At 47.0% G+C, this 25,108-nt stretch overlaps 1 protein-coding gene across 1 annotated transcript in view; it reads right to left on the reverse strand.

Moving 5' to 3' along the window:
- Kmt2a (lysine methyltransferase 2A) overlaps positions 1–23,666 on the reverse strand; it is an 81,730-nt gene extending 58,064 nt beyond the window's left edge. Inside the window, exons 1-2 of the mRNA XM_051156320.1 lie at positions 23,179–23,666; positions 20,883–20,981 (exon numbers count right to left, since the gene is read on the reverse strand). Of these exons, the coding sequence (XP_051012277.1) occupies positions 20,883–20,981; positions 23,179–23,604 (525 nt within the window). The 5' untranslated portion in view covers positions 23,605–23,666. The remainder of the gene's footprint in view (positions 1–20,882; positions 20,982–23,178) is intronic.
- Positions 23,667–25,108: the final 1,442 nt, after the last annotated feature.

A 25,108-nucleotide genomic window follows, 5' to 3' on the forward strand; every position in this document is an offset into this window, starting at 1 on the left:
ACTATGACTGGATGGAAAAGGAGACTGTTTTGTCCTTCCTCTATGCCTGTAACTTTATATTAAAACGCTGATGAAAGAAGCCTTATCAACATCCCAGTGTTTAAACAAACCAACAGCAAAGGACCCTATCATTTAAACTACTTTGTTCCACTAAGCCTATGAGTGACATTTGGGCTGCATGTGCATGTAAAACACATACATCCTTTGACTATGTAAACTGCACAGAAATCCTTTCTGGACGTAATTACACTTTTACAGACTGTGGTGGTTTAAATAAGACTGCCTCAGAGGTTCATATACTCGAGTGCTTAATCATCAGGAAGCAGCACCACCTGAGCACGCTGTACCTCTCAGCTACTGCTCCAGTGCTGCCATGCTCCTCGCCCAGCCGATAACGGACTAAGCCTCTCAGACTGTAAGCAAGTTACTCGCCCTCCCCTCCACCCCCAGACAGGAGACTTGCTCTGTAGACCAGACTGGCCTCAAACTCCCAGCAATCTGCTTGGCCCCTGCCTCTGCCTCTTGAGTGCTGAGATTACAGATAGGCGCCACCACACCTGGCAGCAAACTCCGTCACTGTTTTCTTTTATAAGAGTTGCCTTCACCATGGTGTCTCTTCACAGCAACAGAGCAGTGACTAAGACAGAAACAAAGTGGCAAATAAGCTGCCCACATTCTGTGAAAGGCCCTCCACCTGTCCATCCTATCTTGTGTTATTATTTTTTTTATTTTAGCCCAGGCTATGATTAGGGGTGTGTATAACATATATAGTCTCTGAGATTGCTTATAGAGCCAGAGACAGTCACTACAGTGGCACAGGAGGCTGAGCAAAAGGGACAGATCCTACAAACATTTTATAGCATGTATTTTTCTTTTTCTTTAATGCATGTGTCTGAGCAGTGCCCACAGAGGCCAGAAGAGGGCATCAGGTGCCTGAGAGCTGGAGTTGCAGGCGGCTGTGAGCCGTCGGTCAGAACTCTGCAGCAGTGTGTGTCCCTGACCAGTCTCGCTAGCCCTGACCATGTGGTTCTGATATGGAAATTGTTAGGTGAGGAGACAGGACTGAGGTGCCTGGCTTAGGCCAAATGGTTTGTGGGGACAGTCACTAAGGTTGGGAGTACAGAACAAAGACAGACTTTCAGGAATAGAAAGAGAAAGCCTCCGACATCTGAGTTAGAAATGCCTTTCTGTGCTGTCTAACGGAAAAACATGACCTGGAGAAACCACATCTGACCTGATGAATACGGAACTGCTTAACCTGTACTATATCAACCTACCAGAGAAAGAATATAAAGACAAAAAGACAGGCTGGTAAACAGAGTCCCAAGGAAATATGCACACCAAGCTTTGCCAGGAAGAAGGACACTCTGGGCAAGCAGTTATCAAGGGGTGGCATGGCCAGCTGAGACTCATGCAGAGTGGAACATCCAAACTGGGAGGCACTTGTGCTACTACCCAAGCTGGTGTGCCACTCAGTGTCACAGGCAGGAGGAACAAGCTATGTTGTAGAAGTAGGAATGGGGCTGGAGGCTGCAGCTCACTGATAGACTGCTTGCCCAGCATGCTGAAGACGTGGTTTGACTCCCAGTAAAACACAAACACACACACACACACACACACACACACACAGTGGAAAAATAGAAACAAATGCAGATTACTTTTGAAAAACTCAGTTATGTGTGGAAGGAGAGACAAGGAACAAGGAAGGGAAGGGACATCTTGGGGCACAATTTTTGAGGTTGACTCTTCACCAATGGGGAACATAACAGGGAAGAAATAACTGAAAATCCTAAAAAGCAAAGAGGTAATAAGTGGAAAAGGAATGAAGTGGGGGGGTGGGGTGGAGCAGCAGCAGGAAGCAATGAACACGCAGCACAAGGGAGGGGAATTCTCTTGAGAAAGGTAAAAAAGAGGGTAAGCATGGATTTAGTTGTAAAAAGGTTTAGAGGCAAGAGCAGGATTACAAGTCCCTGTGAGACACAGGTAAATCACACGTGTTTGTATGTGCCACTGGAAACATGTTTCTTCCAATTCTCAAGAATGCTCACAACCACTATGTTTTTAGAAGTCTGGCTCTGGCAGGACACAGTGGCACAGGCCTGGCAGAAGCATCCATGACTATCTAGTTCAATAACACCCTGAGCTAAAAGACCATGCAGCTCTGAAGGAAACAAATTACGAAAATGGTAATAGGCCACAGTTTATGCAGCATAATGGGAGAAAGAGAAAACTGATGCAGAAACTGGCTAGGCTGGACAGAGTAGCCCCAGCAGGATAGAGATGAGAGAAAACACCATACACACAAGACAAAACTGAAACCATTGGGAAAAGCCTGAAACAGTAAGGAGCAGGCACTGCCACCGGCTCACAGGAGGAGGCTGACAAAAGGAGAGCAACCAGCAGCCATAACTCAACTGTGATCCGCATTCACTCACTGAGAACAACTGCCAGGTAGTCTGACCCTCAAGATACACAAATGCTGTTCCAGTTTGCTTCTCTTTGTTCTGATAAAAAGCTTGGGGAAGAAGGCAGGCACAGGAATGGCAGCTCTCCGGAGGCAGAGGCAGGTGGATCGCTGTGAGTTCGAGGCCAGCCTGGTCTACAAAGTGAGTCCAGAACAGCCAAGGCTACACAGAGAAACCCTGTCTCAAAAAACCAAAAAAACTAAAAATTAAAAACCTTGGGGAAGAAAGTTTACCTGGCTTACAGGCTACGGCTCTCCATCAAGAGAAGCTGAGGCAGGAACTGAAGGAGAACCCAAGGTGCTTCTTCATTGGCTCACTCAGCTTATTTTCCTGTATAGTCCGGACCCACCATGCTCTAAACCCTCCCACATCATTTAGCAATTATAGATCATGCCTCCGTCAGCCTGATGAAGGCACTTCCTCAATTGATGTTTCCTTTTTCCAGGTGACTAGTTTGGGTCAAGTAGACAAACTAAATAGCACAAACGGGGAATGTCTTTAGTTTGCTTCCTCCTGCTGTGGTAAACACCCAAACCAAAAGCAACTTGGGGAGGAAAAGGCGTATTTGGCTTCCATTACCCACCTACCACAGTCCACCAATGAGGGAAGTCAGAGCAAGAGCTCAAGCAGGGGCAGAGTCAGGACTACAGGGGAAAGCTGCTCACTGCCTTGCTCTCCAGGATCACATTCAGCTGCCTTTATTACAGCTCCCAGACCACCTGCCCAGAGAGGATATTAACCATAATCTAGAGGTACCCACATCAATCATTAATCAATAAAACACTCTCACAGACTAGCCCGCAGGCCAATCTGATGAAGGCATTTTCTCAGTTCAAGTTCCCTCTTCCTAGATGACTCTAGCTTGTATCAAGTTGGCAAAAACCTATTTAGCACAGGGAAGTAACAAAACCCCTGCCCATGAGCACCTAATCTAGTGGGTAGAGACAGAAAATAAATGCTGAACGAGAAACAGACAGGACAGAGTGGTGTGTCAGCTATGGGGCAAGCCACTGGGAAACCAGGAAAAGCTTCTATGAGGTGGCAATTCACCAAGGGCTAGGCAAACTAAGAGCCATGTCTGTCTGTTCCATGACTAGAGATGCTGCCCGGTGTGGTGGCACAAGCCTATGATCCCAGCACTCGGGAGGCAGAGGCAGGTGGATCTCTGTGAGTTCGAGGCCAGCCTGGTCTACACAGTGAGTCCAGGACAGCCAAGGCTAAACGGAGAAACCCTGTCTCGAAAAACCAAATAAATAAATAAATAAAAATACAAATCTGAGTGCTACCGAGACAGCTCAGCTATGAAGATTACTTGTTGTTCTTGCAGAGGACCAGGATTGGCTCCCAGCACCCACACGGTGGCTTATGACCATCTGTAACTCAAGTTCTAGAGGGTCAAATGCCCTCTTCTGGTGTGAGGGCAGCAGGCATGCATGTGGCACACAATACAGGGAAAACACTCATACACATAAACCTTATTAAGACTACGCCACTTTTAAGTGGCTTGAAAGCCTAAGAGTATTTCCCATCCATAAAAACTACATGAGGGCTAGCTAGATGCCTTAAAGGTAAAGGTGTGCTGCCAAGCCTGATGACCTGAGTTTGACCTCTGCGACCCACATACATGAAGGAGAGAACCAATTCCAGGCAAGCTATCCTCTGACTTCCACATGTATGCACACACATAACAGATAAATGTAATTTAAAATTATAGGTTGGGCGTAGTAGTGCACACCTTTAATCCAGGCACTTGAGAAGCAGAGACAGGTATATCTCTATGAGCTTAAAGTGAATCTGGTCTACAAATGAAGTTCCGGAACAGCCAGGGTTGTTATACAGCAAAACGTTTTCTTTAAAAAAAAAAAAAAAAGAAAGAAAGAAAGAAAGGAAAGGGGCTGGAGAGATGGCTCAGCGGTTAAGGGCACTGGCTGTTCCTCTGTAGGACCTGGGTTCAATTCTCAGCTCCCACATGGTGACTCAGAACCATCTGTAACTCCCAGTTGATGTTCTCTTCTGACCTCTGTGGGCAACTGTAGCCCCGTACATTTACACATGCAGGCAAAACATTTGTGTAAATATTAAACTTTAAAAAAAGAAAGCAAAAACAAACCAACAAAAGAAGCAAACAGAAAGTAAAATATTAGGGAGACTGTCTCAAAAAATAAAAAACATATGAAATGAGATTGGGCAGAGCTCAGGAATAAAGTAGTTGTTAGACAAGCACGAGGACTTGAGTTCAAATCCTGGACACCCCCATAAAAGCCAGGCATGGCAGTATGTATCTGTAACTGCAATGCCAATGGGAATAGAGACAAGACAGACTCCAGGGGTTTGTTGTCCAGTCAATGTAAAGAAAAAGCCCCCACCTGCCGGGGGTAGTAGCGCAAGCCTTTAATCCCAACACTCGGGAGGCAGAGGCAGGAGGATTGCTGTGAGTTCAAGGCCAGCCTGGCCTACAAAGTGAGTCCAGGACAGCCAAGGCTACACAGAGAGACCCTGTCTCGAAAAACCAACCCCCCCCAATCAAACAAACAAACAAATAAATAAATAAATAAAAGTCTCCACCCTTACCAAACTATGGTGGCTAGGTGCAGTGGAAGCAAACCCTAGCACTCAGGAAGACAGAGGCAGGTGGATCTCTGTGAGCTTGAGGCCAGCCTAGTCTACACAGAGAAACCCTGTCTTGAAAAACCAAAACAAACAAACAAAATATGGTAGAGAGTGACAGAGGAAAATACTAGCCTCACATGTACATGCAAGCATATATATATATATGCACACACATCACACAAAAAATTTTTATTAAATATTTTGAGGTTTATTTGTTATTTAAGTCAAGGCCTCAATAAAAATTCCAGGCAAATTTCCTGCCTTATCTAGCTGTTTTGTTTTGTTGAGAGACAAGGTCTCACTCTGTAGCCTCATGCTGACCTAGAATTTTTGTAACCCAGGCTGGTCTCAAACTCACAATAATCTTCCTGCCTCAGCCTCCTGAGCCCTGGGATTACATCTGTGAACCACTAGTAAATACATTTTTATTGGTGCCCAGCACTTCATTCATTGAGGCAGAGCATCTGGCATTTGCAGAGACAAAGTTGCTGAATGGACCAAAATGAGGGGAATCCAAACATAAAGGCCTAGATGGCACAAGAGCCCAACAACAATCGCAAGAGTCTAGAGACATCAACAAGCATGTGTCTGTGTGTGTGTGCGCGCGCGCGCGCGCGCGCATGTAGCAGGTGGCCGAATGAATGAGAAGAGGTCCAGGAGAAAACCATGCTGGGCCACAGGCCATCTCACCTCTGGCCACAGGTGAAGAATTTCAGTTTATCCAAGCAGTGGGGGCACACACTGCCAGGGTTAGCATGAATAAATAATGTATCTGATACTGGCACTCACAGTTACTGTGTGAAAAGCAAACTCTGGAGATGAGAAAAGGCAGTCCAGGCAGGAGGCTACAGGGAGAGGTCTGGGGTGAGAGGAGACTGGGACTGAGGGTATGTTTTGGATGTAGTGCAGCGGAATTACTGAGCTTAGATTTGGGATAAGAATGAAAAGAAATCAAGCACACCTCTTATGGAGTTTTAGGCCTGAGCAACTAACTACGTGGAGTCTCAACCCAAAACAGAATAGGAACGGCAAAGGTTTGGGGGGCAAAGATTTAATTGACTTTTGGGAGATGGTTGGTGTGAAATCCCTACTGGACTCCAAATGCCTAACTACTTCCCTGCCTGTAGGCTAGGACAGAGGGACCTCATAGAGGGCAGTCATGAAGCTTAGGTGAAAAAAATATATGTGAGGTGTTGCCCACAATAAACACTCAGTAAATGTTAGCCAAGAAAGTCATTATTACTATTATCCAAATATGCAGTCAAATGTCAAATATGCAGTTGGCTACAAAGTTGGAGACTCGACAAAGTAGCCAGTAGTAAAGACTAAATTTTATGCAATAGTTCTCAGTACATAGAGGAAGCCAGAAAAGATCAGCTGGGAGAGAAGGCAGCAGAAGAGAGACTCCTGGGAGCACCACACAGGCAAACTCAGTGAAGATAAAAGCCATGGTGAGCACAGCGCGTCAGGGTCCAGGGGAAAGGCTGAAGGAAGGAGTAAAGGCCAGCTGGTTCCAACACTGCAGAAAGGTTTAACCAGACAAGGACTGAGACTCATCAGAGACCCCTGAGGACCTTGACAAAAGCTGTTTCAGCTGAGTCAACTGTAGTAGTTGAGCAGAGCCTGAGAGGTCAGAGTGGAGACAGCAATTACAACACTTTCAAGATAGCCTGTGGTAAAAAGGAGTGAAACACAGGTAATGACTGGAGGAGGACATGGGCCAACAGTTTTGAAAAAGGAGGATTGTATTCAGACAGATGGCTTTCTACTGGGGTGGGCTGAGAACTGCCTGTGCAAGCAAGGGGCTGATGGCAGGTGCAATCCTGAGTGAAGAGAAGGGCTGGACTCCAGTGCTCGCAGGGAAAGGACGGCTCTGGATAGGAGGGGCCACTTGGATTAGAGACCATGGCACAGAAGTATCACCAAGTTCCCTTAAGCTGAAAAGGAAATACTATCCAATACTCGGAAAATAGTTTTAAATTTTCTCTATTTTTATGCCCAGTATAACACAACTAAACACATAAACTGTTGTAATTCCAGTAACAGGCAGGCCTAGGCAATTCAGCAAGATTCTGCCTCAAAGTAGAATGTGGAGTACATGCTGCTAACTACAGCATTTGGGAGTTGGAGGCAAGAGGATCAAGAAGAGCTGTCCCCTGTGTGGTAGAGCGTGTCTTTAATCCTAGCACTCCAGAGGCAGACAGATCTGTGAGCTCAAGGCCAGCCTGGCCTACAAAGAGACCCTATCTTAAAAAAAAAAAAAAAAAAAAAAAAAAAAAAAAAGCAGGGCTCAGTGGTTAAGAGCACTGCTGTTCTTCCAAAGGACATGGGTTCAAATCCCAGCACACAAATGGCAGTTCACAACTGTCTGTAGCTCCAGTTCCAAGTGATCTGACACCCTCACACAGACATACATGGAGGTAAAACACATATGTAACTAAAATAATTTTTAGAAAACAAATCACCCTTCAAAATAAAAATGAAACAGTAATAGTTCAGGAGTTGTGTTCATCCAATGTGTACAAAGCCCCAGGATCCCCCAACTCCCACGATATCAGTGAGTGGCCAGGTGCTGGAGTCTCAGCATTTGACAAGCTCCTGCCCCCTTGGAGCTTATTACCTAACTTCTTTTTTTAAAGTTTAGCTTAAAATACAGCACGGGTCTAAGTACTAACGTAATTACAGCACTTTCAAAGATATTTTGGGGACTGATAAGAAACCTATAGTTACTGAGCTGACATCAGTGTCTTGTGAACTGGCCAGCAGCGGCAAGGGCCAATTCTCTCCGATGGCAGGTACGTGGAGGCGACAGCTGGCTGTCTGAGTGCATCACAGGGAGGAAGAGACCCACATACGATCTCTGACTGCTGCAGGGGTTATAGGGTGCAAAGACTGTATCAATACAGTTCTTCAGTAGCAACAGGAGGCCACACCATACAGTTCTACCCAGCAAGTGTCACCTAAGACCCACAAATGCTATATACCATAAGAGGAGGCAACAGCACCCCTCAAACTCACTCCATGTCAACAAGAACAAGAAGCAAAGATGCTTAGGAGAAGCTAAGCAAATGAGGCAGGTGAGCTCTACCCACCCTGCTTCAGAAAGAGAGGAAGTCATAAAACAGCTCATCTGTCTTTAAAAACAAAACAGAGGGATGCAAGCACCAGCTCAGACAGTAAGCTATTCAGACTCTTGGCAACGACCCAAATTACTTTACAGAATCATTAGAAACAAATAATCAAGGCTGAGCATGGTGGCACAGGTCTGTAATTGCAGCAACTGGCAGGCAGAGGCAGGAGTTCAAGGCCATCCTCAGTCACACAGCAAGTTCAAGGCCACACGAGACCCCATGTCAGGAAATCAGGTACAGTTCAGCCTGCGCAGTTCCCAGGTCTAAATCGGCTGTTTGTCAAGCCCACCTAAGCGGCAATTGTAGAGAGAACTAACCCAATCTACAGGCCAGGAGAGTCAACACCCGCTCGGTTAACTGTGAACAACGGTGAGAGGATTTGGTCCCTTATCACCTTGAAGCAGTTAAGTTCATTTTGGGCTACATCCTATTCAAGTTTAGTTGGGTTTTTCCCTCCCCCTCCCTCCCTCTCTCTCTTCTGAGATAAAGGTCCTAGGATGTAGTCCTGACTGGCCTATTACTCACTAAGTAGCAATTCTCTCAACTCACCGCCTGAGTGGGGGCACTGCAGGAATGAGCTACCATGCCTGGTTTTCAACTACCATGTTGTCACTGTGAGATTCAGTTCTCTCCTGGTGTGTTGTTCTCATCAAGATGCAGAGTCACGTTTCATCTTCCCTTTAGGATGATGGGCTACTGGCTGACCAACAGTACCTTGGCTATCACTGAGAAAGCCACAACTTCCTTCCCTCCAAAGTAAACAGGGCCATCTCTCCACAAAGGAGCACTGTGAAGAGTAACAGCACCAACAACCCTGTTTGGAAAGCAACAGGGCTACCAAGTTCTCCATCGACTAATTTTTTTCAGGATGTAATGCTCAAATACTACAGTCGGAGAAGCCATGTCTTACTGACAATTGTTCTGAGAGGGAGCCCGTTAGGCGGCATTCGCTACTTAAAAAAAAAAAAAAAAGTCCCTGCCATTTTAAAATAATTGCTCTGGGGGCTGGAGAGATGGCTCAGAGGTTAAGAGCACCGCCTGCTCTTCCAGAGGTCCTGAGTTCAATTCCCAGTAACCACATGGTGGCTCACAACCATCTGTAATGAGATCCAATGCGCATGTAGGCAGAATACTATATAAATAATAAATAAATCTTTTTTAAAAATTGCTCTGATAGAGGCTCTCAAGAAGAAAAAAGAAAACAGAGCAATGTGGTACCACACATCTTTGATCCCAGTACTTGGGAGGCAGAGGCAGGTAGATCTCTCAATTCAAGGACAGCCTGGTCTACAGAGTGAGACCCTGTCTCAAAACAAAAACAAGAACAAGAAGAGAAAGCAAAAGGGAATTAGGTGTTTCTATCTTCTCTCCCCTCTGAATAAGGCCCAGTGTGGTTATCAAGTAAAAACTACTAGTGAGTTGTGAGCCTGCTCCTCTCTCTGGTTTCTGTGACAGCAATCAGGGAGCCCAGCAGCCTTCACTCTGGCGCCACCTGCAGTGAACCAGCTTCTGTGACCTGCAGTCATTCATTGTAACCAGAGTAACTGGTTATAAGTGGACATGGCTTGATGAAACTTAAAGAGAGTCAACTTGATAGTAATTCACTTCAAAGGCACTGATATACAACTCCTAGTGCCAAATTTAAATTTTCTAACAGTTCAACAACCCCAGTCGAGGTCCTGGCAGTGGGAGAGATGGCTGCTGTGAATACGAACTCTGCCCAGAGTTTTAGTAATCTAGATGAATAATCCCAATTCACAGCTCTCAGTCTGACTGTACAGGAAATGCTTTCTGCAACCCAACATATCTAAAAAGGTTTCATTCTGAGTGATGCAAACCCTCCACGCAGACTCAAAAGCCAAGGATCAGACGTTTATGTAAGACTCATTCACATGAGGCAAGTTGATGTCAGACTGGAAGCAACTTGCAAGCACTCTGCTACAACCCTCCTCCGTAAGCAGTGGTTCTGGAGCCTTTCCCTTTAAGGCATGAAGATGGGCACTGAGCCTCCAGGCAATTACTTACTTCCCGTACGAGGACCAGTCTGCTCCTATGCCTGGTTCCCTTTCGATGTCTAACACTTGGCTCTTAGCTTCACTTCTAAAAGTCTGTATTCTCCTACAAAACCACTACAAACGCCATTATTTCATAAAGACATTTCTCTGGAAGCTTACTACAAAAATTAATTATTGTCATAAATTGACAATCTAAATCAAATAGTTCTTGAGGAGCCATTGAGGCCCTAGGATCCCTTGAGGAATAGTAAAAGATATAAAACACGATGCACGTCCTCAAGGGGCTGAGGACAGCTGTACTTATTGATTCAAGGGAAGGGAAGGTAGAGAGAGCACTTTATACATATGTAGGCAGAACTGTACTTTAAAACTTACCTCCAGAGGGGATTATTTTGGTAACCTTTTCCATCACTATGACAACCATCATTACCAACAAGCTCTTTTCCATTCCTCCCACCCCAATTCAGTTTAAACCTATTTTCTCTTATTCCAAGCTCAGTGGAGCTAGAGTTTTTGAAGAATTTGGAGTTATCTTTTAACCCTTCATCCCTCAACCTCTCCTCACTGACTTCTACTTTTATTACCAGCCTTTGTGTCCTCTCACAACCATCTCCAAGTCTCCTCATGCTTTTTAAGCTGAGGACCCTAGAAATGGAAGCAACATTCAAGTAAGGGAACGATCAGTGCTAAATGCCATCTACATGAAAAATAATGGCATCTAATCAGAATACCCCAACATCACTTCCAAGCCCACGTCTGACCTTTAAAACTAAGTCCTGTATGGGAGGCAGAGGTAGGTGCATCCCTGAGTTTAAGGTCAGCCTCGTCTACATAGGGAGTTCAAGACCAGCCATGGCTACACTGCAAGACCCTGTCTCAAACAATAATTAATAATTATTCATTTAAAAAATCCTGTGATGGCTCTTAATACTTTCCCCTGCCATACTTGTGTGTGTAGGTATATTTATGTGGGGTGTGCATGCTTGCAGACATGGAGGCCAGTGGAGGATACCATTTTCTACCTTACTGCCTTGAGACAGGGTCTCACAACATGTTTTGACAAGGCTGGCTGGCCAGTGAGCTCCAAGGGTCCACCTGCCTCCACCCATCACAGGACTGGCGCTCCAGGCACATGCAGTCAGGCCTAGTGTTTACATGGGTGCTGCACATCCACAGTGCAACCCTCAGGCTTACACTCCAACCCACTGAGCCATCTCCCCAGCCTGCTTACTGTCTTCTTAAAAAGCAAGTCAAAATTACCTAGCTGTACACATTCTCCTAGTTTAATAAATCCTTGCAAAGTGTTCCTAAACGTTCAATAAATAGTCACTGGTCCACTCTACAGAAAAATCTACCACTGTAACAAGCAACAACCAAGAAATCATGAGTCCTAAAGGTAGTCATAAACCACTGAGGTAAAGACAGACGACAACCGACCAGTATCCACAGCAAAAGGAAGCCTGGACTAAGTAAGCTCTGTGAGGTTTAGGTACAAATTTTTTTTTTTTAAGAAGAAACTGAATTTCAACTCATAGCAGTATCTGTGAATGGCCTCACGGCAGAGTTGTGATATGAAGATCTGAGCTGAGCCACAAGTTGAATAAGCCAGAGGCAGGTGAAGAAGTGAAGGCTCAGGCAAAGCGGTTTTGCAGAGAGAAGACTAATGGTACCCCTGTCCGATGCAGACAGAGCGAAGAAATGAACGGAAGGCTCAAATGCAGACACACAGACCAGGTGAACTACAGAGAGAATCCTTTCTGTTAAGGAAAGCACTGGCCACACTGTGTGCAGAGAAGGGAGGCTGGCTGGTGAGGAGAACAGCATAATGGCCCTCAGTGACAGACAGACTAGACTGTTGAGCTGGAACAGCACAGCCAGTTGGAAGAGGCCCTCTAACAGCATCCTAGATAGGACTCAGACACTCAGTGGATGGGGGGGGGGGGGAGGATATGGTGGAGAGAAAGAACTTTAACACAATGTGGAGACCAAGAGTGACCTTGGAGGTCAATACACACTAGGGTGTGAATCAGTTTTGCCACCCTGAGGCACATGACCCAAGGAAAGCTATTGCATGGACTTGTAAAAGATGGCATGTAGTGGGTTTTTGTTTTTTTGAGATACGGTTTCTCTGTAACAGAGTGCTGTTCTGGACTCACTTTGTAGACCAGGCTGGCCTCGAACTCACAGCGATCTGCCTGCCTCTGCCTAGGACTAAAAGCGTGCACCATCATCAAAAAGTGGTATGTAATGCTTTAGTAAGCATTTCTTTTTTGTAAAAAATTTGGCTATATTTATTTTGTATGTTATGTATGATCTGTGTGCATAAGTGCAGGTGTGTGTGTGTGTGTGTCTCACAGTGTACATATGGAGGTCGGAAGACAACTTGCAGAAGTTGGTTCTCTCCTTACACAATACAGATTGTAGGGATTGAATTCAGGCCATCAAGGTCAGTGTTAAGCACCTTTTTCCCACTGAGCCACCTCACCAGCCCCAAACATGTTCTCATAAAAGAGGCACTGCGGGTCTGGAAAGATTAAGGATGGCTCAGTGATTTAAGAGCACTTGCTGCTCCTGCAGAGGACCCGAGTTCTCTTCCCAGCGACCACATGGCACTGCGGTAGTCACAGCCTGCTGTGATTCCAGGTCCAGCGCATCCAACCCCTTCTTCTGCCAAGTACAAGCAAGTACTGCATGCACCCAGCGCACATACATGTGTGCCGGCAAAACACTCACACAGATAAAAACGTTTTTAGATTTATTTTATGTATGATGTTTTGTCTGTCTGTCTGTACGTGCATGCCTGGTGCCTGAGGAAGTCAGAAGAGGGCTTCAGAAGCCCTGGAATTCGAGTTATGAATGGCTGTGAAGCACCATGTGGGTGCTTGGGATGGAACCCACATGTTCTGCAGTAGTAGTGAGTACTCTTTACTGCTCAGCCTCCTCTCTAGCCCCGAAATAAAAGTTTTAAAGACAGAGGTACCACAGAACTGCATCTTTCCTTTCTTGTTTGTTTTGTTCAAGATAGGATTTCTCTGGTATTGCTACCTGTCAGCTTTTTTGTTTTTGTTTTTTGCTTTAACGAGACAGAAACACTTAAATTTTTTTTATTTTATGTGTATGAATGTTTTTTCCTGAACGTGTCTGTGCATCCTGTCAGTGCCTGGTGCCTATGGGAACCAGATGAGGGTACTGGATCCCCAGGTGGACAGAGTTGCCATCCAGGTGCTGGGAACTAAACACAGGTCTACACAAGCAGACAGTACTATTACCTCCTGAGTCCTAGCTCCAGCTCTGGGCCTTTCCCTCTTAAGGTTACAATTCTCTCTACTAATTCTTTTTAAATTTATTTATTTCTCAAGTTCTAATTCCCAGAATTTCTAACTTACAAGTCAGCATCTCTTCTATAACTGTTGACTGCACTGATTTCTCTAGATCTTCCAATATTGATTCTGTCCAAATTGAAACTTGAGGATAAACAACAAATAGTCACCAATTATAGATTGATGGATCTGAACCTGGGTGGGCGTGGGGCGCAAATCCTGAGGTTTCTAGTTAAGGGACCACAAGTGACTACATTAATAAAAAGATTAAGAATATTAGTCATAGCCAGAGTGGTGGCACACACCTTTAATTCCAGCACTTGGAAGGCAGAGGCAGGCGGATCTCTGTGAGTTCAAGGCCACCCTGGCCTACAGAGTGAGTTCCAGGACAGCCAGAACTACAGAGAGAAAAGAATTATTAGTCATAAAGACCAGCACCTCCTATGCAGCTGCCTGGTCCTGATCATTCCACAACTCCGGAGCCAAGCTTCCTTGTTCCTTCTCCCCTCTGATTCTGTTTTCCTTGGCTACAATGATGCCCTACTGTCAACAGGATGGGTAGTCATCCTTCAGTTGGGTTCCACTTAGTTTACAGGTTAACTTGAAACCCAGAGCAAAATCAGTAACATTCTGAGTCAGGACACACAGAGCACATGTCGTGTCAGGGCTGGGGTTAACCATAGCACTCAAATGGATTTGTGCACACACACGCACGCACATGCTCCCAACACACACACACACACACACACACACCCCTCTCAAAGTAATAAAACAATCCAGTTATGAGGCAACGATTATAGCTCTCGTGCTGTTTCAATTTCTCATTCTAATAATAACTAGGGCTCCCTATGTGCTAAGCAAAGCACTAAGTGCTTTGCATACATGGTCTCAACTAAGCTTCACAATAAATACTCTTAGGAAGCATGGTTACCCCTGGTTTGCAAATGAAGTCATGAAGAAGTCAAACTCTGCAATGTCATTCAGATAATACACGGCTAAATTAAGATTTGAATCCAGGTAGTCTAAATCCAGAGCCCAGTTTTAGCAGCCCCTAATCACTGTGCTGTATTATCTCACACTATCCCCTTTCTAAAAGCATTTATATATGCACAAATAAAAACTCCCAGCCAGAGAGATTACAAAAGGATTTCCTCATTAACCAAGCTTAAAGAGATGCTATCTTCAAGATTTTACTGCTTATAATTAAAGGCAATAATCTAGGGAGACGCTATTGCGCTTGATCTAGAAATTATCTGTTTTGATGAATGAACAAATGTTAAATTCAGGTACCTATCAATATCTATTGTTAAATTCAGGTACCTATCAATATCTATTGCTCTAGAATCGAGATATTTATTTTGGATGTGTGAATAACTTCCTCCTAGTTTTTAGAAGCAAGTTCAGAAGTGAGCCCAATGGAAATATTTCCTCCAAAAACCCACTCACAAATCACGTTACTCTGTTTCAAGACAGAGAGCCACAATGACTTGGATGCAGTAAAAAAGAGAATGAGACAATGCTATCTGCATGGACGATGAGGGTCAGAGCTCTCAGGCAGCACAGATGCTCAAAACAGCATTCACAGACCTACAAACATCCCAGCAAAACACAAAACCAGAAGTGCAAGAAAAAAGGTAAAATATACGGAAGAAACTCCAACTCTGAAACAAACACAAGTGAAATAGACCCCACCCACTGGAACCTCATACAGTCTTGCTGCAGCAAGAATTAGAGGTAAGACATCTGGGGAAATCCCTCCAATCTATTTGTCAAATAGAAAAACAACTACTCATTTCAAACAAGGGGAAATTTTCACGCGCTGTGCAAAAAACTGCCAACTAACTCTTAGATTTATACCACTGTTAAACTAAAATCCATTCGGGTGGTACATTCTGAATTTAAAAAGTCAAACTAAGTCTCCAGGAAGCTTTGTGCTAACTCTACAAGGGAACGTGTGTCCGCTACAAGTCTACAACTGCAAGTCAGGTCTTTAAAAGCAAACCTTAGGTAATGGCCTCAGCCTCATGGTTGGCCTCCCATGAGATGTGTAACCTGACAAGGTTTAAAAAAAAAAAAAAAAAAAACTCATTGAAATATTTAACAGTGGTGGTATGGATTTCTTTGGCTAGGTCAAGAAAAGCAACTCATTCCTTTTAAAAACATAAAGAACCGTTTTATGGGAAGTCATTCTCTCAGTTCTAGTGTCTGAGCATTTCCTCAGGGCTTTCTCAGAGACCTTATTGAAGGAGAAAATGAAAGGCTAACAAAGGGGCCCCTTTTCTCTCCCTACTACCAGTACAATCTACCTCAGCCACAGAGCCAGGAGCATCCGCACTGTCATAAATGCCAGCAATTAGAGAATTAGGCCATAAAACCACCCACTCAGGTATAAGACACAGGCCTGCAGCTTATTTAATGCATGCCATAAAAGACCCTGGACAGCCTTCTCTCAAGCCTTCACCACCAAGAAACGACACGGACAACAACAAAACGGCCCTTTGTCTGCTTACCTCGCAGTGGTGTGATCAATGAAACCATCTGAGCCCAGGTGAAGGTTTAAGATCTTTTTCTTCACGAAGACTCCCCACTTCCTCTAGCATGCTATGTGAGACCCAGGAAAGCGTGTGCTGCATTTTGAGCACTATTATAATGAAAACCAAAGCTGAGCTACCTTTTACAGAAATTAATCTAGCTTTTCCTGAAACTATTCTAGAAGCTCAGCTCAGCCAGTTCCTGACCTCAAGAAACACTGGCACCTACAATTAGCAACAATTTTAGTGGGGGGGGGGGGCAATTTTTTTTTTTTTTTTTTTAAATTTCAGGGGCCCATGAGATGGCTGAGCATGTCAAGTCACTTGCTGCCAAACCTGAAACCTAAGTTTGATTCCTGGGTCCCACGTGGTAGAAGGAGAAAACCAACTCCCACAAAGTTGACCTCTGACCTTCATATAAATGCGAAAGCACTACATACATGTACATTCATACGGGCTCTCATGTGCATGCACAATAAATGTAATTTTTAAAAAGCTAATTCCAAGCCTTTAACCCCAGCACTTGGGAGGCAGAAGAAGGCAGATTGCTATGAGTTCCAGGCCAGCTTGATCTTCCAAGTGAGTCTAGGACAGAGAAACCTTGTTTGGGGGGGGGGGGGGGAAAAAAAGCTAATTCTAATCCCAATCTCAAAGCTCTTTTATTCAGTATTTTATTTAATCTGTTCCAAAATTCTGGTACAATTTGGGGTCAACCAATAATTTCATTTTATTATTTACCCCCACAACCTAGCAGCCCACACAAAAACAAAATAAAATAATGACCAGGTCTCTGATTTAATCCATGTTCAAACTTAATCCTCACATTTGATGAGCCAAGCCTGATAAGACCAGAGCAAGAACTCTGTAACACTGAGCTCCTTAGCATCTACTGCCTACTGGTGCCTAAAGGGTTAAAAATCTGGTTGAAATATAGGTGCATCATGCCAGACTCATTAGTAATTTAACCTTTCTTAATCCCAGAAAATGACATGCAAACAGAGAAGGAGTCCATGGCAGCAATATTCCAGAAGGTTCATACTAGTACACGGAGAGTCAAAAAGTTTTCCCTTCCTCAAAACCCAGGCCACCAGGCTAGGCTCTCCACCTCAGCAGAAGACAAGATATTCACAAAAGGCCTGACTGAAGGGCTTCAGCTAAGTGCTAGAAGGGAGCTGAACTTCTGTGCCAACACCAGAGGAATGTGGGCAGGCACAAAGAGATCTTAATTAGGAGACCTACAATTAAAACACAGCGAGTCTCCAAAAGAGAGAGAGGCGTTGCAGTCTGTTCCGCCTCCAAGCAGGCAGAAGTACCACTGCCACCCCCTCCAGCCACAGAGTAAGTAAGGGAGACAACTGGCCGGCACAGCTGCTCTCTGGAAGGACGGCTCCAAGGTGAGCAGAGATGAGAAATGAAGCCCAAATGGGAGCATTTTCTCGTAACTTCAAATCAGAAGGGAACTCACTATTTTGTGAATCATTTCCTCCAGGAGCATGTGCCCTGAGAGGCTTAATTGAGAGGGAAGGGTGGAGACATGGTATATGGCTTTCAGAGAGAAAGAAAAAGATATCTTAAGATTGAATTCTTAATATTCAGCACTTCATTTCAGGATTTACTAACCCCTAACTCAAAGGAGATATTATTATTATTGCTCTGGATTTATAGATACATTGATGAACCAGATTTCTCTCTCTCTCTCTCTCTCTTTTTTTTTTTTTTGGTTTTTCGAGACAGGGTTTCTCTGTGTAGCCTTGGCCATCCTGGACTCACTTTGTAAACCAGGCTGGCCTCGAACTCACAGCGATCCACCTGCCTCTGCCTCCCGAGTGCTGGGATTAAAGGCGTGCGCCACCACGCCCAGCTCCAGATTTCTCTTTTCACTTAAAAGCTTATACACCTAAATATATCATCCACACTGAAAATAAGCTTCCTTTTAGATTTAAAAAAAAAAAATGCGACAATGGAAATAAATCTAGCTCAACAAAGAGGTAACTCTGGGGTTCTACAGGTACTCAGGATTTTATCTGAAGCTTGATCTTCAAGTCAGGCACAGTGCTATGTGTCTGTAGTCCCAGCAGTATAAGAAGCTGAGGCAGGAGGATTGCTTGAGCCTAGAAGTTCAAGGTCAGTATGAGCAACAAAGCCAGATCCCATTGCAAAAGTATTTCCCCCTTGTGCTGTCAACTCCAGCAATATCCTCATGCTTTCCCCCCATAGGATGGAAGCTTTCCCCCCAAGGTGAAACTTCTATCTAATGATGATGCTGGCTAAGCAAGCAAGGGTACAATCTACTACTAAAAGGCACCAGAGAGTCCCACTTACTCTAACTCTTGAAATAAGCTCAGAATAAGAAATTCTAGGTGTGGTGGTGCACGCCTATGATCCCAACACTTGGGGGACACCAAAGCCACATGGCAAGACCATGACTTGATGATGGTGGCGATGATGATGATGAACAAGAGGAGGAGGAGGAAAAGTAAGAGTAACAGTGCAGAAAGAGTTATAGATCAGAAATTTATAGTTAGAGGTGACTGCCCAGTTGGGCATGGTGGCACATGTCTTTATCGCAGCACTCAGAAAGTATCGAACGGCAGATCTCCCCAAACTCAAGGCCAGCCTAGTCTATATAATTAGACCCTGTCTCAAAAACAAACAAATAAAACATAAAACATAAAATTGCTCACTGTGTCCTAACGGACAGTGACAAAGGGGTGAGTAAGAGCTCACACCCAATGTGTTCTCTCAGCTTCACTCACCTTCTGCCAAGCTCAGGATTAGCTGCAAAGGCCTTGAAAGATAAACACAGCTCTTTGGGTATATACACCTGCTTAACATTTTTTGGTTTTTCAAGACAAGGTTTCTCTATGTAGCCTTGGCTGTCCTGGACTCACTTTGTAAACCAGGCTGGCCTCAAACTCACAGCAATTCACCTGCCTCTACCTCCCAACTGCTGGGATTAACGATGTGTGCCACCACTGTCCAGCCACATTAAATTTTTTAAAAAAAAAAAAAAAAAAACCAACCAGAGACACTCTCCAGCTGCCTTCCAGCTAGAGAATGATCCTTGTTTCTAAACCCAATCTAAAAGCCTCCCCTACGCCATAGGGACTTTACTGAAACTTTACATAAAAAAAAATATGCACTCATGTTGTAATTCAGTCTTCATATCACATATAATTAAAGTGTGCAATGTTGAGATCAAGAGAAAACCACTTTTCATGTGTTGAGAGGTGACAGGAAAGGCATGTGAAATCAAAAGACTGCTAGCTGCTGGAATGCTTCTGAAATGTATGTTAAACTAATGCAAAATCTAGTCAACAGAGGTTGCTGCCTGCCTGTGTATATTTAGACGGACCTCAACTGAGACAGCTGCTGATACCATGAAGATCATGGAAAAGCAGCACAAGACCAGACCTCTGTGATGTCCTACAGGGGACGATGGAACCTTGGTTCTACTCCCTAACTCACACAGAGCGCCCAAACACCTATGCATCATAACAGAAGGGAGTCCCAAGGAACTCCCATGTAGTTGTTACCAGAGAGATTTCTATCCAAGGAGAGCAAAGAACCAATGACAACGAAGAACAGGTCTCCTGTGACTAACATGAGTCCTACAGGGGGATCTGGAAGCGCTGTCACGAAGCTTTAGGACTTAGCTTTGATTACGTGCAACTTCGAGTTATTAATCCACAATTTAAAGAGGTTAGAATCCTTCTGGGTCACATAACCATTCCACGAGTCCAGGCCAAGATTTCCTAAGAAACAGGGATAGCTCTAAGAAGCAAGCTTTAGGGTCCTGTAAGTATGTCAGCCTGAAGTAAGCCCCGTGGACCTCTCCCACCAATGTGTGAGAATATGTCACAAGATGCTTGGTTTCCATGCTGAGGCTGCCACTCTAGCTTACCAGGAACAACAGGTTAACTATCAGCCCATGTTAGATGGTCTCAAACTACCAGTAAAGAGCTTACCAACATTCAAGCTAGTTTAGGAAAAAATAGTAACACTGGGTTATGCAAGGAGTCAACGCTTTCTCACAATAAAATAGGGACTACCATTCAGGCACACGCTTTTAGGAGAAAACCCCCCTGTTATGTCTGCTCTCATTTGTAGTAACTGGAATTCCTCCACAAGCTTTTTATGCCACAAATTATCATTAAGGCAAAAGAAGTAAGTAGCTCACAGCCCTCTCATAACACTCATAGGTGAGAAACTGTTGGTACCTGATTATAACTTTACTGGTACTTTGTAAAGGATCAACAGCTACAATATTCTGATGCTCAGACATTAAGGTCCCTTAATTCAGGTGTCTCTTCTCTTTCTAACCAGTCTCTTGAAACGTAATGATTTGGAAACTGTCAACATAACACTTTGGTTTTGGGGCTAGAGAGATGGCTCAGCGGTTGGGAGCACTGACTGTTCTTCCAGAGGACCCGGGTTCAATTCCCAGCACCCACGTGGCAGCTCACGACTGTCTGTAACTCCAAATCTGACACCCGTAGATATACAATGCACATAAAGTAAAAATAAATAAATAAATAAAACAACTTTGGTTTTGAGTATGTGATAAGAACATTTGGAACTTGAACACATGGTCCTTCAACACAACACACGTAAGCACAAACAACGAGATGCTGCCGCTTCAGGAATCCCCATAAAGCAAACAATTCCTAATATGCTCAAGAATTCTACCTATAACCAGTCAAGTCTCATTGTTTAAATACGCAGGTAAATGCTGTGTCAACATAAGATAGGTTTGTCTGTTTGTTTGTTTTTGCTGCTGTACCTTTTAAAAAAGCAAAAATCAACTCACATTTAAGCACCAACTCCATGCAAGTAACCTGAACGGCTCAGTCTTTTTGTCATGTATGAGGCCTTTGGTTCTCCAACTACATGGGATCTCTGTTGTTAGCTTAAAAAATACACAATTGGCCTTTCAAAAAAATTAATAATCTACAGCAACCAACAAATACAAACAACCCTGTTTACGGCGGCAGCTGCCTTCTGAAGGCTGGGAACAAGAGGTGGAGACAGAGCAGAGAGAGGCAGGCAAAGAGGACGCTGCAGCTAGCAAGCTACATAGCAAGGAGCACGCCCCCAACGTGTCCTCCTTGCTCTGTCAGAGGCGGGGTGTTGTCAATCTCCTGAGCTGGCTGCCTTAGAAACAATTTTTTTAAGGGAGGCTGGAAGGCTAACAATTAAAAAAAAAAAAAAAAAAAGGCCAGCTTCTTGAAAGGAGACACAAGAGTCCCTAGGATACCCACCCTCCCATCTTCCCAAGGCCTTTGCTAAATCTAAGGGGGTGCGGGGCATAATGGGCCACAAGGGGTTTGCCCAGGATATTTTGTGTGCCCCAACGGCAGAGCACGCAGGAAACGGCTGGTTGCTATCTTTCCCTTTCTGTTTCAATCAACGGCACTCCAGAACAGCAAACCCCTACACCCCCCCCCTTCACCTCAGCCCCTGGCAGCTGCTGTTCCTCCTCCTAGCGTCCCCCATCCCTTTCTCCCACCCCCCCCCCCAGCTGCGATTCAAATTGCCCTTTCTGCATCCAATGGAAAACAAATGCGCAACGCCACTGACTGAACCTGAACTCAACTTCCCTTCTTAGGGCAACTTTCCTTTTCTCTGGGGGTAAAAAAAAAAAGGCTAGATACCACTCATCAAAGCATCTCCATTCTCAACCGTTTACTAACTGGGAAGGGGCAAAGCACTGACCCCCTTCACCCACCTTAAACACCCCAATAGGAATCACAAATACATAACCTTACCTCCTCCTTCCAAAGACTAACTTGCTCCATAATCCTCCTCCTCTTTCTCCCAGCCCAGAGCAACCACTACCGCCAGCACACTAACTGTCCCTTACCTACTCTCACCCCAAGCCAGCTTTCCTCCTCCACCCCTTCCAAGACCCAGGATTGGCCTAGGAAAAGGTGAATCAAGAATGAATTGACGAGAGAGGAAAAAGAGAGAGAGAGAAAGAGAGAGAGAGAGAGAGAGAGAGAGAGAGAGAGAGAGAGAGAAGGGCGGGAGGGAGCCAGGCCCAGAGGCTGCAAGCTCTCAGGCGCAGTGGGTGGGGTAAGAGAGCAGCTGCTTCCCTTGGGAGGATGCAGCCCAAGTCCCCCTACAAACATCACCCCTCACCAGGGGCCCCCTTTCTCAAGATCTGGAAGGAAAGCCTGCTCCTCTGAATAAGAAAGCAGGAAAGTAGCACTGCTCCAAGCCTAGGGGGACACCAGGCCATTTTCTAACACACCTCTGGTCCTTCGTCTAAAGGAGGGAAAGAGCTAAAACCCCTGACACCAGCAGCGTAGAAAACTAACCCGGGAAGATCAGGGGGGAAAGACTAACGCGGGGGGAGCACTGTTATCTTCGCAGGAACCATGAGGACAGGCAAGGTAGAGAGGAAAGGTTTCCCGTGGGGTAGGGCGGGACGAAAAAGCCCGGTGTGCAGGAGGTGGGAGTGGGCTGAGAGTAGTAGAGGTGAGAGAAGGGGGGGAGTGACTGGCAAGGTGAAGACCTAGCTGGGGATGGAGGGAGGGTTGGTTGGTCGGTCAGGTTTTCGGAAGCAAGGTGCAGGAAGGGACACGGATTTCCCAAGGGCCAGGAGAAGAACGTGGCCCTGGATGAAGCCACCGCCGCCACCCCCCCCCCCCCCGAGAGATGTCCAAGGGGAAGACTGCCCTCGGAGTAACACATCTGCCCAGGGAGGGAGGCGGAGATGTGGCGGGATCAGGTCTCTGGCAGAGGGAGGGAGGAATCTGGCTCGGATGAGGTAATCTGCGAATGGGAGGAGGGGTTCAGTCCCGGGATGGGAAACCCCCACAAGGGGGTCTGTGCCAAGGGATTTGGGGAAGGGTCCAGGGTTAGGGGGCGGGATGGAGGTAAACGCCCTTAATCATAAGGGTCTGAACCCTCGGGTAAGGGCGCCTGCGGGGAGGGGGGGGTCTGCACCCCATAAGGGGATCCCAAGATGGGAGGGCCATTTGCCCCGGGTTAAGGACCCCGGGATGTTTCCAGAATTAGGATGCTCCTCAAACATGAATGGGGGAGGGGAGGGGCTCCGCGGAGGGTCGAGACCCCGGACCGGGGGTTCCTCTCCCCCTTACCTCTCCGCTGCCGCCTCCCCCGCCGCTCTCCCCAAACACTGCCCGGAACCGGCGCAGGTTGGTGCCGATGGCGGCCGAGACCTGCAGCGCCGCGTCGAAGCCCGGGCCCACCCGGAGCAGGGCCGGCCCTGAGGAGGCTGAGGACGATGACGAAGACGAAGACGAGGCGGACGACGAAGAAGCTGCTAAGGCGGCGGCCGCTCCCCCTGGAACCCCAGCCCCGCTGCTTCCCGCCGCCGCCGCCGCCACCGCCGGGGGGGAGGGGGGCGCCCCGGGGCCGCCACCGCCGGCCGGGGGCCCGGGGGGAAGCAGCAAGGCCGGGACGCGTTGCCGCGGGGCGCCCCCTAGGCCCCGGCGCCCCCCGCCGCCGCCACCCCCGGTGGTCCCGGGTCGGGCGGGGAAGCGCCACCGACAGCTGTGCGCCATGTTCGCCCCGTAAGTGAAGCAGCGAGAGGGAGAGGCGACAACACAGGGGGGCGGGGAGGCGGAGGGGGGGGAGCGGCAGGCCCCGGAACCTGCCTAACCCGCCTGGCGCCTCCTGGCCGCTCGCACCCCGCGGCCCGCTATGCAGAGCGCCGGAAGGCGCTCGCCTGCCCTGCAATCTGCATGTGGGCCTCTGGCCTCCGCCTCCGCCTCCCGGCGGCCACCGCTCTATGCCGAGCCCGGGGCTCGGCTCCTCCCGCCCCGCAACCTGGATAAGTGCATGCCCCGCCCTCCGGGAGCGGCAGCGCCAGGGAAGATGGGGGGGCGGGGGGGGGAGGAAGCCCTGGAGCCCGGAGCGGAGGCGGGTTCCGGGGAGAGGGGGAGGGGGCGAGGGCGGCGGAGGATGGAGGCGGAGGGAGCGAGTGGCTCGCAGCCGTGCGAGCAGAGAGGCCGATTACACACGTTCCCGGGACGCGCAGGGACTCGGGCGACCCAGGAGAGCCACTTCCAGTGCAGCGCGGCTGCTGGGTCCCGGGAGGAGCGAGCCTTCTCTGCCTTGGAGAGCGGCGGGCTTAGCCCGCATGGAACGTTTCTAGAATCCAGAAAGCTCCATTGTACTCCATGCAAAACCGAAGCGTCGCTCAATTGATTCTATGCAAAATGGCAAGGCTCCTGGTGTTGAACGCACTTTAAAAAATAAAACCCAATAAAAGAGGAGCCCCTCCCATCTTGATGCTTGGAGCCCGCTCCAAAATGCACACAACCCAGTGGCCGGCTTCCGCCACCTCGCTCCACCGTACGCTGGAGGGAGGCGCAGGGCTTCTGGCTTTCGTGCGGAGTTGGGGTGTGTTTCCCCAGGCCAGGCGTTGGAGCCACAGCCTGCACGCCGACCTGGCGTTACAACGGAGCTGAAACTGGGTGGCTAACGGACAGGGCCTGGAGGGAAGAGGCGGGCAAAAGCGCCCCGCCCCTTCTTCCTCCTCTTCCAGCCTGCCTCTGCATGCAAAGCAGACCCTAATGTATGCACGCGGAGGGAGGGGGCTCGCCAGCACATTTCTCGGGGTGGGTGGGGGGCGCGTAAGGCATTATGATAAACTGGCTGGATAGGGGCCCTCCGCTGGCGAGCTCTGCGCACAGAGTTAGCAAGCCTGGGGGGCGGAGGGGGCGTAGAAAGGGAAGAGAGATAGGGCAGCCGTGGGTGTGTGTGTGTGTGTGTGTGTGTGTGTGTGTGTGTGTGTGTGTGTGTGTGTGTGTGTGTGTGTGTGTGTGTGTGTGTGTGTGTGTGTGTGTGTGTGTGTGTATCCTCGGGGTTTACTTTATTGCGGGAAATAGGAGAGAGCGCCTCTAGCAAGGCGTTAGAAGCCTGCGGGGATGGAAATGCCAAGGAGGAAGGGAGGGATTGCTGCCCGAAGAATTTGCCTTGGCTTAGGCTTGGGGATCGATACACTGCCTACAGACCCGGAGCAGCCTCCATCTCTCCCCCCACCCCACCCCCATCCCTAGCCGA

The sequence above is a fragment of the Acomys russatus genome, chromosome 14 (genome assembly GCF_903995435.1).
Source record: "Acomys russatus chromosome 14, mAcoRus1.1, whole genome shotgun sequence".
In the NCBI taxonomy this organism is placed as follows: domain Eukaryota; kingdom Metazoa; phylum Chordata; class Mammalia; order Rodentia; family Muridae; genus Acomys; species Acomys russatus.